At 34.4% G+C, this 19,442-nt stretch overlaps 1 protein-coding gene across 14 annotated transcripts in view; it reads left to right on the forward strand.

Moving 5' to 3' along the window:
• The window catches only part of LOC119613791 (tau-tubulin kinase homolog Asator), a 195,965-nt gene that overhangs the window by 139,840 nt on the left and 36,683 nt on the right, over positions 1 to 19,442 (forward strand). For 12 of the 14 annotated variants that reach the window (XM_037969852.1, XM_037969883.1, XM_037969905.1 and 9 more), the window contains 6 exons: positions 8,515 to 8,880; positions 8,935 to 9,324; positions 9,751 to 9,975; positions 10,777 to 10,845; positions 11,542 to 11,952; positions 12,432 to 13,322. In XM_037969852.1, coding sequence (XP_037825780.1) covers positions 8,515 to 8,880; positions 8,935 to 9,324; positions 9,751 to 9,975; positions 10,777 to 10,845; positions 11,542 to 11,952; positions 12,432 to 13,322 — 2,352 coding nt within the window. The remainder of the gene's footprint in view (positions 1 to 8,514; positions 8,881 to 8,934; positions 9,325 to 9,750; positions 9,976 to 10,776; positions 10,846 to 11,541; positions 11,953 to 12,431; positions 13,323 to 19,442) is intronic. The other 2 variants (XM_037969842.1, XM_037969934.1) reach the window with 1 other exon arrangement.

Consider the following 19,442-nt stretch of genomic DNA (forward strand, 5'->3'; position numbering starts at 1 on the left):
AGTCTCTTCATATGGAGACCTTTAGCAGTTTTTTCCGATCGGTCCATAATTGGTCATAGCTCCCATACAAGGTCCCCTCCCGAAAATCACTTAAACGCGCATAACTCATTACTAAATTAAGATATCCATATAAAATTTGGCATAAGTATTGCCCATATGCATAGAAATATGGGAAATGTGAAAGTTTTTTCTGATCGGTCCATAATTGGTCATAGCTCCCATACAAGGTCCCTCCTGAAAATCACTTAAACGCGCGTAACTCATTACTTAATTAAGATATAAAGTTTGGAACAAGTATTGCTTATATGCACAGAAATATTACTGAGACATTTTTTTCCGATCGGTCCATAACTAGTCATAGCTCCTATACAAGGTCCCCTCCCGAAAATCACTTAAACGCACATAACTCATTACTAAATATAAAGTTTGGCAGAAGTATTGCTCATATACAGAGAAATATTACTGTGAAATTGTTTTCCTATCGGTCCATAATTGATCATAGCTGCTATACAAGGTGCCTTTCAGAAAACACTGAAAGGCACATAACTCATTACCAAATAGTGATACCCATAAAATATTTGGCATTAATACTATTTTTGTACACATAAATGTTATTTCAACATTTTTTCACGATTAGTCCAACCTTGGTCATAGCTCCCATACAAGGTTCCCTCCCGAAAATCACTTAAACGAACATAATTCATTACCAAATATTGATAGCCATACATTTAGCAAAATTATTGCTCTTATATACATAAATTACACTATAAAATTGTTTTACGATCGGTCCATATTTGGTCATAGCTCTCATACTAGGTCCCCTCCAGAAAATCACTTAAATGCACAATATTCATTACCAAATAATGATATAGATACAGAATTTTGAAATTTTGTCTTTATATACATAATTCGTCATAGCTCCCATACAATGTCCTTTTACGAAAATCTCTTAAACGCACATTACTCATTACCAAATAAAGCTATTGATACAAAATTTGCCACAAATATTAGTTTTGTATACAAAAATTCTATTTCAAGATTTTTCACGATCGGCTCATAACATGGGTGCCCTTCCGAAAATCACTTAAACACACGTTACTTATTACTAAATTACGATATAGATATAAAATTTTACTGAAATATAGCTTTTATGTACAGAAATTTAGCTTAAAGAATTTTTTACGATCGGACTATAATTGGTCATATCTAGGTCCTGCCCCTGAAAGCACTTTAACCGTATTTAACTAGTTGCATTATCAATTTGTGTAGATTATATATATATGTATTTTGAAAATCCTTTAATTTTTCACACACATGCATACATGCAAATTACTAAATATCGCTAAGCGCTATAAAAATATAAAGAAAATTGTGTTTGTAATGTTCAATAAATCTTGGAATTGTAATAGATTTAAGCTGTTTAAATCTTGGGATTTTTCTATTTAAGACATGAGAAAACTTATTTCTACAAATATTTGATCAATTAGAAAAGTATTAATATAAAAGTAGCTGGTGGAGGGTATTTAAGATTCGGCTCAGCCGAATTTAGCACTCTAACTTGTTTGAAACATGATTAAGTTAGGGAAAAACTATCACTTTATGCTTTAAGTCAAGAATTATTCTTTCTCCTAAGTTAAATATGTATATTATAGTTTTACCTAACTAGAAATTTGAGAAATACATATTTTTTTATTAATATTTTTCCGTAATCGGTCAAAAAATGTGTTTTTCAAAAATATTTTTGCAAAACATCATTAAAGAGGGAAAGGTTCCTCTCTGACGTGATTTTCTTAATATATGTTTTACAACATCGATTTGTGAAATGATACAAAATATATTAAACAAAATACATAAATTTGAATAATTCAATGGAGAATGAGGTACGGGTAGTATTTTTGGTACTGTGTTGGTACCTTTTATAAATATTCAATGAAATTTCTTTTATAGCTTTATAAGATCACAAAGAAATTGTAAGGAGTTTCTTCATAAGGAGACCTTTAGCATTTTTTGAAACATGATTAAGTTAGGGAAAACTATCACTTTATGCTTTAAGTCAAGAATTATTCTTTCTCCTAAGTTAAATATGTATATTATAGTTTTACCTAACTAGAAATTTGTGAAATACATATTTTTTTATTAATATTTTTCCGTAATCGGTCAAAAAATGTGTTTTTCAAAAATATTTTTGCAAAACATCATTAAAGAGGGAAAGGTTCCTCTCTGACGTGATTTTCTTAATATATGTTTTACAACATCGATTTGTGAAATGATACAAAATATATTAAACAAAATACATAAATTTGAATAATTCAATGGAGAATGAGGTACGGGTAGTATTTTTGGTACTGTGTTGGTACCTTTTATAAATATTCAATGAAATTTCTTTTATAGCTTTATAAGATCACAAAGAAATTGTAAGGAGTTTCTTCATAAGGAGACCTTTAGCATTTTTTGAAACACTTATACCCAAGCAGCATGTACCTGTAGTAGTTTGATATTACACTTTTTTCCAGAGAGGCCACCAGATTATTGAAGCATAACTTAGGATTGGTCTAATTACACTTTTATAGAGCCTATGTGTCATAGTAGGACTAAGGCCTATGGTTCTTCTATATTGCGCCCAGCTCCGATGTGCCTTGTTAATCCTTTCCTCTATGTGGTGCCTCCATCTTAATTTCCGGTCAAGTATTACACCTTAGTATTTAACTCTGTCTGTCAGCGGTATTTTTTTGCCCAGGAAACAGGGCTCAGTATACTCAGACATTTTTGTATTTCTTGTGAAAAGACATATTTCTGTCTTCGCCGGGTTAACATTGAGGCCTCTAGGTTGAGCCCAGCTCAAGGCCGTATTCAGAGCCTCCTCAGCCCTTCTACACAAGTAAATTGGATCCTTTCCCCTAAGAAGTATTACGACATCGTCTGCATAGCAGACAGGTCTAAGTCCTTTCTCGGTTAGGGTCCTTAGGAGGCTATTTATCGTGGTTACCCAGATTAAAGGGGACAAAATGCCGCCCTGTCATGTACCGCGAAATATCCTGATTATACATCTGGCAGCTTATCCATCTGTTCCTTAGCATGTAGTTGAGCCAGTTACGGAGCACCCGGTAAACATAAAACTGGTCTAAGGTTTGGATAAGAGTATCAGTGCGTACGTTATTTCTAACTTAATTAGTAAAATAATCATAATATTCCCATAAATAAAGATTTTTATATTAAAATGTATGTATATCTATTTAACAATTCTTGTTTATATTTCCGAAAATAATTTTTTATTTGTTATTTTCATTTATGTATATTTGAAGATTTTAATATGTTATTGCTTTTGGTTAATAATGGAGTTTAGTGATTTCTCCGTATTATTTTCACCTCTTTTTATAGATTTTTTTTTTTTAATTCGTTATATCGAATTCAGAATATTAGAATGCAGAATATTATTTCAATGTTTAAAAAATTATTGGGTGCAATTAAACAAGTGTCCTTTATTAACAGAGTATCGTGTAAATGAATTCTGTGACAATTGCACTAAAAACTGGAACATTTAAAAAAATCAATTAAGCGTAAACAAGTGTATTGTAATAGGAAAATATTAATGAATGCATTTAGTATATACATATGTAGAGTATTCATGAAGGAAAAAAAAAACACAAAATACTGACGTGTGCACCATGTTAATGCTGTTTTTCGGGGGTCACTTGTATGGGGGCTATGCGAAAAGGTGGACCGATATCGCCCTTACGTGCGCGTTGTTAGGATAGATCTCTAGCCTTTAATAGTAGTCCAATCGCGTTATTTTATCTATAGGTTTTCCGTAATATTTATAAGTAGTTTCCTGAAAAAAAGAGAAGAAAAAAGAAATTAATCAAAAGGAATTAAGTTGAATAAAATTTTAAGTAATACTTACATACGTGAATACTTATACATCAGGGTACGATACGGACGGACAGAAAAGCCTCAATCACCATAAAACTTTCTCAAACATTAGAATAGATGTTTGAGAAAAACAAAGAACATGATTAAGCCGGAAAATTTAAAGCCAAATTAAAATATGAAAACAAAATCTAAGCTGAAAACTCTATTAAATTCTAAAATATAAACCTAAAGCTTAAATCCTTTGCATTAGGTTTAGTTTCGGTTTAGAAGGGCCTAGTGGTCGTAGGAGTTCATTTGATTATTACTCTCTACTTTTACATTTAAACCATCCAATTTGATTCACAAAGTTTAGGATATTCTTTAGTCATATCCCAGATAGCTTATCCAGACATGATAAAGCAGCAAGGCTGAAACATTGTTCTCTTCTTCCATTGAATGATGGTCAATAGCAGAGACGGTGAGGTATTGTTTCCTCTTCTTCCTTATTATTACAACTTCTACAGTAGTCGTTATATTCGAGACCCATTCTTCTGGCCATTCTTCTGGATTGCCAATAGTACAGTGTCCCGTTGTGACTGATACCAGCATTCTTATCTGTTCCCTGCGAAAGCTTAATAGTAAGCTTGACCTGACCAAATTGACCTCGAATTGAGACAGGTGGTTTCACTGAACCATCTGATTTGAGCCATTTCATATAGTTCAGTCTGAACCAGCAGCTTACAGTTAGTAAAAGAGATACCTATAAATGCGTCGATTTCATCTTCCCCTCTCATCGCATCATTTCTGCAAGTTCGTCAGCTATACAGTTTCCCTGACCATTACTATATCCAGGGACCCATATTAGCTTTATCCTAGAAGGTCTCGCTATCTCATTCAAAGATACCCGGCATTCTTCGGTTAACATAGATGTCGTAAAAACACCCGCTAGATTTTTAATCGCAGCTTTGCTGTGGATTTGATTCCAAATCTTTCAATGTAAAATCCACCACCCACTCTTCCATTCCTCTTGGAGCCGTCAGTGAAAACATTTGAGTGTGACTCGTGTGCTGAATTCCTATTGGGAACTCGGATGTGAAAGCGTCTGTCGAAGTGAGGTTTCGCAACGCAATAGTCTACATTAAGATGCAAGGATTCGAAGTGTTTAACTATTCGTTAAACACACACGTTTAGTCTGATTGCAAAATTAAGGGCTAGTTGAATCGCCATCAGGTCAGCTGGTAACCAATTCATTATTGTTAGCAGGGCCTTCGTTGGCGTCGTTCTCATTGCTCCCGTGATTAGGATTGCAATATTTCGTAAGGTACGTTCGATGGCTGCACAATGAGGAGCGATTTCTAATGCCTGCATGGGCTTAACAACTGCTTTGAAGATCCAGTTGATACCTTTAGGGTTGACATCCCAGTTTGAACCAACTGCCCTCTTGCAGGTGTAAATAGCTACATTAGCCTTATTTATCCTATTTTGGATGTTCATATTCCAGGATAGTTTACTGTGAAGAATTACTCCAATGTATTTCGCATGATCAGTGAGATTGAGCCTTATTCCGTTTAACTTTGGAGGCATGAAATTTTCAATCTTATACTTCCTTGTAAAAAGAACAAGTTCAGTTTTCATTGGATTTACACTGAGACAACAGGAAATACTCCACTTGCTGAGCAAGTTAAGACAAGATTCCATGCAGTTTGATATAGTATCTAGGAATTTACCAGATACTACTACCGCGACGTCATCAGCATAAGCGACAGTCTTAATTCTCCTTTTATCTAGTTCATTTAGTAAGGAGTTCATAGCCACATTCCAGAGTAGGGGAGATAGGACTCCCCCTGTGGTGTGCCACGACTGGCAAGTCTTGAGACATTGACTCCTCCCATCGTTGCACTCATGACCCTATTACTCAAAAGTTTTTTAATAAGCTGCTGAGTTTGCTGATCAACCCCTAGTACATCAAGTGCGTCTATAATGGCATAGGGTTCGACATTGTTAAATAGATGTCCAGGAAGGCAACAAGGGAATACTCTTTGTGCGCTAGTGAACTTTCTACATGTCGCATTAGCGAGTGTAGAGCCGTTTCCACAGACTTGCCTTTGGTATAGGCATGTTGTGATTTACAAATCAATTGGTTATCTCAGTTATACAACAATGACTCTTTCAAGAGACTTGAGAAGAAAAGACGCAAGACTAATTGGTCTATAGTCCTATGGTTAGGTATGTGATGTCTTTCCCCCTTTAGGAATAAAGACCACATTATATCTCATCAACATATGACGGATGTATAGCATAATAAGGCATGCTTTGTAGATCTATAGTAGCCATGGAGTGTCGAGATCTTCGTTCTTTTGAAGATCGGCAGGTATAATACCATCTGGACCCGGAGATTCCTTATTCACATGTCTTGAAGGTCCATCAGCCTCAGAAACCCTTACAACTTTCCAGTTATTTCTTGGAAGCTGACACTTACAGCACTTTTGGATCTCCAAGATCTCTTCAGGAGTGGAGGGCTCAGACGGTATTTTGGCGATGGATCGAGGCCTGCGTGGTATCTCCTCAGGAGTCACCTCTTTAAGCTTAAATCCATCTCATACCTCACCCATGGAGCATGCTTCCTTCTTCTCTTCCATTGTTTTTTTTTCGTAGTGACAGGTGCTTTTTTAACCTACTGCTAGGTTAAACTGTCGACCTCACAGGGGAAACAGAGGCAGACGCCGCCCAATATGGGAACAGACGTTGGTGGATTCGGACGGACATTACACATTCAAGTGTATGGTTCATAAAACCAACCGGACTTGCTTTCCATGACCACCCCTCTCAGTGAGGGGAGAATATCTATGAAAAGCGTCTGATAGCCGTCCCATAGGGAAACAGGTGCTACAAGACAGGGTTTCGGGCTCAAAGTAGACCCGTCTGGAATGGGAGACCCTACCAGGAATCGCCAACTTGTGATGGCCATTCCCGACAGCATGGCTCTACAGATCATCACGCTTAAGCATCTACATCACTTCAAGATGACTACCCATCGCAGATATTAAACTGAATCTAAAAATTTGAAGCTAAATTTAAATATTACAACTAATATTGTTAAATTTTGTTTAAATAACTTTTATTTTTTAATAAACCTAAAACTTTTATGATATTTAAAGGAAAATCTTAAAAATATTCTCCTAAAAAAATTAGCTAAATATCGTTAATTTAATGTAAAGTAATTTTTTTCACTATCTGTTTATTTATTTATTTAAGAAATTCAGCTGTCATGAACCATACGGTAAAAACAAACGTTTTCATAGTCGAGCATGGCCGACCATATGATACCCTACACCACCACTATAGTGGTGTAGGGTATAAAAATAAAGTAAAAATATTTTATATTACAAATTTAATTTCTAATTAGAATTTTCAATATTAAATACAAAAACGCCTTTAAAGAAATCATAGCTTATGTCCCTAGTGCAATACTATGAATCCAATTCCAAATTTCTTTTTTTCCAACTACAAATTTTTTAAATACCAATAGCATACTATGGATAAAAAAAAATAAAATCTATACATCATATTAAAGTACCTTTTATTTGAGATACAAATTATCAAATTCTAACGCTTAGTTTTTGTGATAATATAATTTGCACCACAAAATAACGTCAATTCTATTAATTTTTTCACCACTGTATTTTGGTACATAAATAAATAAATAAATACATCAATAAAGTTTATTTAATTTGAAAAAACCATCATGCCATATCCATGTTTTCACGATTAAAGCTTTAAATTTATGGAACTTACATTTGTCCACAACATCTACATGATTTTGCAGACATGTTTTACAAATACACTACAGAATACATCCAGGAAATATTTTGGATTTACCTCTTTCAAAGAGTTTTGTTTAATCGCATAGCTCGGTTAAGAACTTTTCAATCTAAGTGGAATTAATGTCCATATTGTTACGCCCTTTCTCACTTACAGCATAGAATAAATGTATGTATGTTATTTATATGATTTGTTTGTCCATATTAAAGGAAGTTTACTCTAGTGATCGAATAAGGTCTGTTTTCTTGATTATTCGCATAATAAGTTATTCGAATGAATACCGTAGATCTTAAAATATAATATTTATAAAAAATAGTGATAGAATTTTTTTATTCTAAATTGAAAAAACTTTGGTTCATTTGAATATAAATTTATTATTTATTTGTCCATTCCAATACAATTACAAATTATATTCTAACCTAATTTACCGAGCAGGGTGACGATGACCATACGTCCGTTTTTTTAAGGTAAATTATTATAAATAGCTCTACAATAAACAAACAGTAATTACAAATTATACACTGTCCCATAATCGGTCTCTCCAGTATATTAAATATTAGCTATGCTATTTATTTTTTGAACATTAAATATAATTTTTAAATTGAAAGATTGCTTCTGTATAATTTATGTAATGAGAAAAAAATAATAGTAAAACATTACACTTACCATACGCCCGTTGTAGTGTAGCAGACCAGAGTCTTTGGTGTGAATCGAACCCACAACCCCCGGACTGACATGCTAGCACACTACCAACTAGCCTATCGGGATACCCGATATAAATTTATATTTTTTGTGGATAGTTACTAGCTAGTTACTTTGAAAATGTTTCACTTCACTTTTCAGGTGGTTCGCAAAATTGGTGGTGGAGGATTTGGAGAGATTTATGAAGGTCAAGATCTCATTACACGCGAACAAGTAGCATTGAAAGTGGAATCAGCACGACAACCTAAGCAGGTACTTAAAATGGAAGTAGCGGTACTTAAAAAATTGCAAGGAAAAGAACATGTGTGCCGTTTCATAGGATGTGGTCGTAATGATCGTTTCAATTATGTTGTAATGCAATTACAAGGCAAAAATTTGGCCGAGTTAAGACGCGCTCAGCCTAGGGGAGCATTTTCTTTAAGTACTACTTTGCGGCTAGGTCTGCAAATACTGAAAGCAATAGAATCTATACATTCGGTTGGATTTTTACATCGTGATATTAAGCCGGTATGTACAGAATTTAAATGTAAAAATCTTAAGAAAAGCATTTGTTTATTACAGAGTAACTTCTCAATTGGACGTTTACCATACAACTGTCGTCGTGTTTATATGCTAGACTTTGGTTTAGCGAGGCAATATACAACTGGTACAGGAGAGGTTAGATGTCCACGTGTTGCGGCAGGCTTTCGCGGTACAGTTCGTTATGCCTCAATAAATGCTCACAGAAATCGAGAAATGGGACGACATGATGATCTTTGGTCCCTTTTTTATATGCTAGTCGAATTTGTTAATGGTCAACTTCCATGGAGAAAAATCAAAGACAAGGAACAAGTAGGTCTAACCAAGGAAAAATATGATCATCGCATTCTACTGAAACATTTGCCTTCCGATTTAAAACAATTCTTGGAACATATCCAATCCTTAACCTATGCTGATCGTCCTGATTATGCGGTAAAGTATTTATGTTTAGCCTCTTGGTCATAATCTCCTTATTTCATATTTATATGTAAAAATCATTGTCCTCATGGTATCGTGATATTTAAAATTTTAAATATTAATGTCTATGTACACAGATTTCAAAAACGCTGTTAGGTTTTGGATTCTGTGAGCACTTGAAAATATATATTAATTTTTTTAGTCAAATCTTATCATTCAGTAAGAGCAATTGAAAAAATACTGTTTTTTATTACATTGTTTGAATATGACCATCCGAAAGTTTTAAATTAAACTGCTTCTATACTTACTGCAGATGTTGTTTGGTCCAAGATAATGTTATGGTCGCATTCAACCACTGAAATATTTTTGAATAACATTTAAATTCATATTAAGGATCTACTTGTTGTCCAGAAAAATTTATATGTTCTTAATTCCTTTTAGATGCTTATTGGCTTATTTGAACGTTGTATGAAACGTCGTGGTGTCAAAGAATCAGATCCATATGATTGGGAAAAGGTTGATGCAACAGGTAATTCAACCACAGCAACCAACATTACTTGCAGTCAATCAAATCAAATTAATCACGCTCAAGTAAAAAATGAATATGTCCATGGCAATATAACGCAAATGACGGTTGTAGCGTCCAACGCAAGTGGTACTGAATATGTAAGTTATATTTCATTCAAAATATTTATAATTATTCACGTCTCTAATTTAAGTACTTTTATAGTGCCATAACTCAAAATACATGTCTTCTACAACTAATTCTAAGAAATAAAATTTTTCATGGCAATTAATTTTGTAACAAACAATAAAATGGCTTAAACATTCAAGACAGTTTTACTGAAAACATTGTTTTTTTGAGTAATGTCACTATTGACATAAATTAGCGATACTATTATATCTTACACCAATAATCAGCTTAGGATTTTATTTTAAATTGATTTTGCGATGTTCGTTCGTCTGCCTAAATCTCACAGATTTGTTTATTGAAGTGCCTTTTCCAAATATAGTGAAGGAATTTATAGTTTTTTACATAGTTAGTAGCTTTAATTACCCTTAAAAGTACTAAGGACACGTTTATGTTTTAATTTAATTTACCGAAATATTTGATAGTTGGTGTAGGATATTATATAGACGGACGTGTTCGGCTATCTTACTTACTATTTATGGATATCGAAGTCCGTCATTTATAATGTTCAAATAAAGTTGCTGAAGACTCCAAATATCTTTAGGTTTCAAGCAATAGATCGTTCTATGTGGCATGATTTCGAAAATCTGTTAAATCGGAGATATCGGATAATCGGAAGATTTTTAAAAAACATTTTCAGAAATTTGTATTTTTCTAAATAAATAAAATAATTTTTTTTATAAAATATACTACCTATGTTGAAGAGTATATTAGATTCGGCATAGCCGAATTTAGAACTGTAATTTATTTTTCTTATTTTCTTTTCTTGTTTATAGCTGCGTAGAAGAAATGATGTTGATTCAGCACAAGTTGCTAGTGCTGAACTCCTTCACGTTAAGGATAAGGTAAATACATATAAGGGCCCATAAAAAGGCCCATATTATTTTTTAATTGTCACTTGATGAACACTAATTTAAGTCAAATTATACGCGTGTTTCAGTGGTAAGGAGGGTTCAAAAAATGCTTATTATTTTCTGTTTTATACTGATTATATTCCGGATTACGACAATAAAATTAGAATTTCACACAATTAAGTAGCTTAATTATATACATATACATATGTAATATCTTTAGACACAATAGAAAAAATTAATTTGGTCCGATTTATTAATTTTTAAAAAAACTAGACAAATTTAGTATTTCCTAAATATTGTATTTTCTAAATAGTTGTTAGATCACGACATTTTAAGTATGTGTGTTAATGAAAATAATTTGAGGATTGTCTAAAGTTTTTCTATAGATTTAATTTTACTCGCCACAACAAATATATGGAATTAACTGATTATTTTTGGAAACAAAAAAAAAGAGTTAATGTGCAGCAAAAAAATTATTTCCTTGACCATTCCATGTCATTATTAACTCACATTGTGATGATAAATTTATTAAATATCATTGTTTTGAATTACATTTAAACATAGTCGAAGTTAAGGTAAAAATTGTATTATGTGTACACCACTTTATACTTATATAAAAATAAAATATTAATTTCAATTTAAAGAAAATAATAAACCTGAGTAGATGATGTTTATATTCCTTTTAAGGTTGTGGATAAAAATTGCAATAACACTTCACCGCAGGCTGAAAATAATTTTCAAAATCTTAATAGTAGTAATCAAAATAACTCCAATAAGGTTCCAGCAATAACAACATGTGGAGGTGGTGGAGGGGGAAGCGTACGCAACACCAACATTAAAGAACAACAACAACCAAGTCAAATGATGATAATGCATGGTCAGACTGAAAATGCTGCTGTGACGCAACATGCTGGCGTTACACCGGTTTTATTAAAAACCACCGTATTGGCTGCAAGTTATAGGTCGGAACCGAATAAACAACAACATAATATATTTCAAAATAAACACGCAAATCCACAACAAACTGTTTTAACCTCCAAAAAAGCAGTAACATCACCCCTAAACCAAAATAACTCTGCGCCGCTTCACCACATTAGTGTAAGTTTTTTATATGTATCAATTACATGTCTTATATAAAAGAAAACTGACATAAATTATGATAAATGTTTCATTGTTTCTCACCAAAATACTCTAGTTTACATATTGCAGGCAAATTAAAATTTGGGCTTTATGTGAAATCTTTAGTATACATATGTATATTTCTTATGAACTGCAATCCAAAGTAGTCCGTCTGTTTTTTCTATTATTCTACCACTTTTTATGGAAAAGCAAAAACGGTCCATATATGTATATCAGAGACGTGCTAAAAATTTAAGAAACAATTTTGTTCTTATATTCTTAGTTATGCTTCAAATATTAGATTTTTTAATTAAGAGATTTGAAATTTATAAAAAGAAAAAAAAAAAACAAGAATTCTCTAATCAAAATTTTCACTATTGCCGAACATACTAAAAATTTAGCTTATCATTAAATTTTAATAATAATAAAATGTATTATTATAATTATATTTATTTCAGAGTCAAAATGTTGTAATGGATGGTATGATGATGGGCGAGGATGGCACAACTTCTACATCTTTGAATGGAGGCGGTGGGCGATTACGAAAAGTAAATACTAGTAAAATCGCTGCTGATGATTTGAAATCTGCTAATATCAGTTTCGGAGATAATCAACAAAATATAGAGCTAGGCAGCGGAATGGGTGGAGTTGGCGGAGGAGGAAATTCAATGAATGTTAAGAAAAATACACAAATTCCTAGTGGCATTGGTCAGGATGGAAATGGTGGCGCAAAATCGGCACAACAAGAAAAACCATCCACAAATGCTTCAAATAAACGCTGTTGTGCATCTAATACAAATGTTGCGGCAGCGGTCGCGGAACAGCCCAAAAATACGTTTATAAGTCGGTTACAAATTGCAACTAACATAGTGAATCCGCAAGAAGGTAATGAAATTAACTGTGCTCTTGAATCGGAATACGAGCCTACTGCTTTTTCATTAGAAGTGGCAAATCGTGTTTCACAACCTTCATCAATAAGTAAAAACCATTGTGCTATTGAAGTCAATAATTCGGTGGCTACCACAGCTCCTGCTACAGTTCCTGCTCCACCACTTGCCCGTCGTTCTTATACTTCAACCAATCTGAGGCCATCTTCCGTGGCAGGATCAACACAACGTCTCAATAGTAGTGTTTGTGGTGCTGGTACAGCCACTATAGCTACAGCTAGAGGTAGTGCAGGGGGCGGGGATCATTCAATTACGCAGTTTGCCCTCATTGATGATGAGAATGTATCTGCTCTGCAACAGGTCACTAAAGGCGGTGGTGCCTTAACTTTGGCTAGTCAATGGAAAAGTCAATTTGACGATTCTGAAGATACAACCGATAACGAATGGAAGCAGGAAGCGCAGGTAAGAATTTACATATTACATTCAAATATTTCAAAATATTAGGTCACCATTGAGATGATCTCTGTTGCAAAAGCGAAATTATGCAAAAACATAAAATGTTTAGCTTTAGCTTAATATATTTACTTATTTATAATAATTGAGTTCCTGTTCCTATTATTTCTTAAGTTAAACATTGTATCCCACAAAAACTAATTGGGTTTCATCTTTGATATAAAAAATTAAATTACCATATTCCACGGTACAAAAAGTTACATTAGTTACATGTTTTTGTCATTCCGTTTGTAACACATCGAAATATCATTAGATTCTAAGACGATCTAGCCATGTCAGTCCGTCTGTTGAAAACACGAAAACACGTCCGAATGGAAAAAGCTAGAGGGCTGAAAATTTCCAGAAATGACTTAAAAATTACATAAATGTCAGGATTTATAAGAATTTGTAAAAATATGTATTTAAAGTTGCTAGGGCATTTTCTAAACTGGATATTATAGCAACTGATAGAAAGTCTGCGGTGAATATCGATGTGTCATCTGCTAATATGGAAATAATACAGTTGGGTGTAATTGGGGTATCTGCAGTAAATATGTTGTATAGAATAGGTATAGTATACTACGTCATTGTGTTTTAGGATAGAGATGTTTTTTATTTTTTATACCCTACACTACTTTAGTGGAGAGGGTATATTGGGTTTTTTGCTGATGTTTCTAACGCACAATAATATTAGTCCTATATCCACCTTAGTATACCAATCGGCTTAGAATCAATTTCTGAGTCGATTTAGCTATGTATATCCGCCCGTCTGTCCTTGTAATCAAACTTCAGGTCGCAATTTTGAAGATAATTCAATGAAATTTGGCACATGATCTTCTATGGTACCGGAGACGAATTAAAAATGGTTAACGTCGGTCCATTATTTCACTTAGCAAGTTCTATACAACTGAACCCGACGAATAGGGCTTTTAAGTTCATAATTATGTTTAATATACACGTATCTCGACAAAAAGCTGCAAAACCAAGTTCTATACTAGACTAGACTCTCATACATTTTATAATTCTAGGGTCTCATTTGACCATAGCCCCTATACAAAGCCCCCTTCAAAATTTGACTTAAATGTCCACAATTTTGTTCAACAATAAATGGCTTAAGTATATCTGAGGCAAGGTACAATTCAACTTAAATGCTTTATTATGAAAACTAAATCACATTTTATTTTTGTAACAGGTGTAGGGTATTATATGGTCGGCCTCGTCCGACTATAATTTCTTACTTGTTTTTATTTTCTTCTTAAGAATTTAAGAAATTTTTCAGAATGGACGTGTAGATTTGTCTAGAGTAGATATCATATTGTTCCAAGATAGATTTCGTATTTTATTTAGTTCTACTCTAATTTTTATACCCTTCACCACCATCAGTGGTGATAGAGGGTATATAAAACTTTGTCATTCCGTGTGTAACACCCAGAAATATTCATCTGAGACCAACAAAGTATATATCGCACACCCAGTACAAAAGTGACACAACTCAAAAATTTTTTTTTTAAGAAAAGGAAACAAATTTTTTACAAATTCTGAAAGATAAAGAAAGACATAACGTTTTTTCTTGAACAGTTAACAACAACAAAATACACTAATATTTTTGTAGAGTTAAACAAGTATCTTGTACATAGTTTAAGGCTTAAACTTAAGGCTTAAAGAATATAAAAACGCAAAAATAAAATTTTGAGTTGTGTCACTTTTGTACTGGGTGTGCGATATATTCTTCGACCTTATGAAATTCTGAGTCGATCTAGCTATGTCCGTCTGTCCGTCAGTCCGTCCGTCTGTCTGTATAAAACATTCTCACGCTAACACGAAGCAACAAAAATTAACGAAATTCACTCAAAATATCTATTATTGTCCTAGGCATCGGAAAAAGTTATAAATCAAAATTTGAAAAAAACTCCGAAAAAATAAGCTTTTTTACATATTCTAATGTAATTTTCACAAAAACTGTGCAATATAACTCCATAAAAATCATCACACATTTGTTTCTATACAAGTGCTTTTGGCGGAATCGGTCCACAATTCCACATACCTCCCATATAAATGTACATATTCGCGGAAAATTAGTTTTTTGTTAATAACTTCCGTTTGAATGTCGATATCTTCACAAAATTTTACAAATGAAAGTTTTATGTCAATAGAATTCTTTCAGAAAATCATTTAAACGTACATAACTCATTATCAAATAATGATACTCATTCAAAATTTGGTATATATATTAACATTGAATACAGAAATGTTATTTTAATTGCTCTTATATATGGAGAAATGTTACTTTTTTCTTAACGTAAAAAACTTATTACTAAATTAAGATATGCATACAAAATTTGGTGCAAGTATACTCTTATATACAGAAATGTTACTGTGACATTTTTTCCGATCGGTCCATAATTGGTCATAGGTCCCATACAAGGTCTTCTCCCGAAAATCACTTAAACGCACATAACTCATTTCTAAATGAAAGTATCCATACAAAATTTGGTAGAAGTATTGCTCTTATGCCGAAATATTACTGTGAAATTTTTCGGTGCATAATTGGTCATAATTCCCATACAAGGTCCCCAACCGAAAATCATTTAAACGCACATAACTTATTACCAAATATTGATATACATTCATTTAGCAAAACATTTTGTCTTTATATACATTAATGTTACTGTGGAATTTTTTTACGATCGGACCATAATTGGTCATAGCTACCATACAAGGTCCTCTTACAAAAATCTCTTAAACGCACATTACTCATTACCATATAAAGCTATTGATACAAAATTTGGCACAAATATTATATTTCATGATTTTTTCTCGATCGGTTCATAATATGGGTGCGAACGGTCCCATACAAGGTTCCCTTCTGAAAATCACTTAAACACACATTACTTATTACTAAATTACTATATAGATACAAAAATTTACTGAAATATAGCTTTTATGTAGAGAAATGTTACTTAAAGAATTTTTTACGATCGATCATATCTCCGCATTTAACTAGTTGCATTATCAATTTGTATAGAACAATATTAGGTAGGTTGATAGGAGGATGTATATTACATCAAATCCGAAGAAATACACCTAGGCCACTATCGGCCCTGTTGTGCGCTCCTTATCATGAAAAAAAAGGGAACTGAATGAAATTATTTTTCAGTGTTCATAAACTTAGTTTCCTGAACGTAATTCCTAAGAATTTTCCAATCAGTGTTAGTCAGGAATGTTATTTCCGGAATAACATCACTTCCAAGATACTTGGATCTAACTTCGACTAATGCAGTGGCAAAGAAAGTGCTCCAGAGTTTCACTGTCCTCTCCACATGCTCTACATTCGTCTGAATCCGCACGTCCAATTTTGCATAGATGTGTTGGTAATCCTGTGTGTCCAATCAGAATACGTACCATCATACTAACTTCAGACTTGCTCATTTTGAGAAGATTTTTCGTCTTGCTCTCATCAGGGTCACCCCATAGGATCTTCGTGGTTCTACCCACTGTTTCATTATTCCAAGAGGCCTTATGGGATTCTCTCACCCATATTTTTAGTTCAGCTTTTGTTGCGTCGAATGGTTTCGCGTTTGTCAGGTTAACAGCCTCGAGCTCCCTACCTTTTAAAGCTATTACTTTCGCCCTTTCGTTACCGACTTCTCCGGAGTGGGCTGGTACCCATATGACGTGAACCTTACCACTGGGAGAGTATTCAGTTAAAGCTTTCTTACAATCCAATACGGTCTTAGATTTAGTCTGATATCGCAATAATTGCCTTCTGGCTATCGGTAAATATATTTAGCGCTTTGGGCGCCATATTTATTCTAATCCAATTTACGCATTCCGTTATTGCTCGTACTTCTGCCTGTAAGCTTGTGTTATGATTTGGTAACCGGTGGTATATTACTGTTTCTGGGTCTTCAATATAGATCCCCAGCCCCACTTTGTCCCCCAATTTAGAGCCATTCGTGTAACAGCGGATTCCTACTGGTAATATTCCGCTTGACCAAGACATTCTATCTGGGATCAGCGTTTCAAAGTTTGCGACATATTCTGTGTCTGGTATACGATCAGCCACGTCCAATGTTTGTGTATAACCTTCCAATGTGTCCAGTATACATTGATGACGTGTCCTATAACCGCTTTTGGCCAGTTCGCCTAAAGTAAAGAGCCGTTCGGCTGTAAACGCCGCCTCATATCTTAAATATGTTTCAATGGATGGAATATCTAGCAACGTTTCCAGAGCCTTTGTTGAAGTGGTACACATGGCACCACTTATACCCAAGCAGCATGTACGCTGAACTCCCTGTAGTAGTTTGATATTGCACTTTTTGTCTAAAGCAGTCCACCAGATTATTGAAGCATAAGCTAGAATTGGTCTAATTACACTTTTATAAAGCCAATTTGTCATAGTAGGACTAAGACCCCATTTCATGCCTATTGTTCTCCTACATATCGCCCAGACCCGATGTGCATTGTTGATCCTATCCTCTATGTGGTGTTTCCATTTTAATTTCCGGTCGAGGATTACACCTAAGTACTTAACTTTGTCTGCCACTGGTATCTTCCTGCCCAGGAAGCAAGGTTCAGTATACGTAGAAATGTTTGTCTTTCTTGTGAAAAGACAGATTTCCGTTTTTGTCGGGTTAACATTGAGGCCTCTCGGTTGAGCCCAGCTCAAGGCCGTATTCAGAGCCTCCTCAGCTCTTCTACACAAGTAATTTGGATCCATTCCCTTTAAAAGTATTACGACAACGTCTGCATAGCAGAGAGGTCTAAGTCCTTTCTCAGTTATGGTCCTTAGGAGGCTATTAAACGTGGTAACCCAGAGTAAAGTTGACAAAATGCTACCCTGTGGTATACCGCGAAATACCTTTTTCCCAATAGTAACATCGTACATCTCGCAGCTTATCCATCTGTTCCTTAGCATGTAGTTGATCCAATTACGGAGCACCCGGTCAACATAAAACTGGTCTAGGGATTGGATAAGAGTATTAGTGTGCACGTTACTGAAAACGCCTTCGATGTCAATGCATATCGTTTGCTATAGAAGGATTCACCTATGTAGTGAACAACTTCGTTTAAAGCTGCTCCTCCTTAACGTTATCAGTAGTTGCTACTGATGCTGTGGTCTTAGGTATTTTAGTGTCCTTTTCGAGACTTGTTGTAACAGCTCTTCCAATCGGCACCTTCCCAATTTTGAATATGACAGCTTTAAAGGCGAAGTAAGCTCTACCTTTATTCTTGGCAAGACTAGCCATAGATTTCTGGTCGATACCTATTACAAATAAAGTTCCCTCAGGTTCTTCTGTCCCGTAAAAGACATCCCATTTTTCCACGGCTAGCTCAGCATTTTGACCACCAAGAATTTCCAGTATACGTTCATTAGCCAGTTTACTGCCCCATCATTTTATGTAGACAGTGGACTTTAAGACCACCGGAAGCTCGCTCTTCTTTGCCAGTCCTAGGGATACTTTACACCAAGTTCTTTAGGGTGCTAACACATTGGTGAGATACCAACCTCATCAACATCACGCCCACGCGCATAGGTTTATTCTCAGTTGTCAACTCTTCGGGAGACCTGATCCTCTTTGCCTCAGATCTTCTGAGAGAGTCCGAATTTTCCTTTGGAGTGTCGTTGGATTGACTAACTATGATTTCCTTAAGCATCTTTCTTTCTCCTCTGTGCTCCAGATAGTCTTTTCTTAGTAATAGGTAGTTTAGCTATGCTATCACTCACCTGTTTCACCATTTGCTCTACTTCATCCTTTTTGGGATTTGCTATAATGGTGTTGTTATTATCATCTGAGGATTCAGAGTCGAAACCCTCATCTATATTTAAAGGCTAAGGTAGCTTAGAGCTCTCTCCGAGTACATCCTTCTCTTTCACCCCTATGTTTTTGGCAATGGCATGCTGTACACTTGACGCATTGTCTGCCGCGGAGACCAAGGTACCAACCTCCGTAGTAGTATTTTGCTCACGATTGCATGATGACGACGACACGTGACTCGCGAGTGAATCAACACTTGCCGCCGGTACTGGGTTATTTAGGCCCTGCACCGTAACTTTCATCTTTTTATTTTTATTTTCCATGTTGTTTT

This window comes from Lucilia sericata, unplaced genomic scaffold (genome assembly GCF_015586225.1).
Source record: "Lucilia sericata isolate MDLA Ls3-8-SP2 unplaced genomic scaffold, ASM1558622v1 Contig000040F_arrow, whole genome shotgun sequence".
Taxonomy (NCBI): domain Eukaryota; kingdom Metazoa; phylum Arthropoda; class Insecta; order Diptera; family Calliphoridae; genus Lucilia; species Lucilia sericata.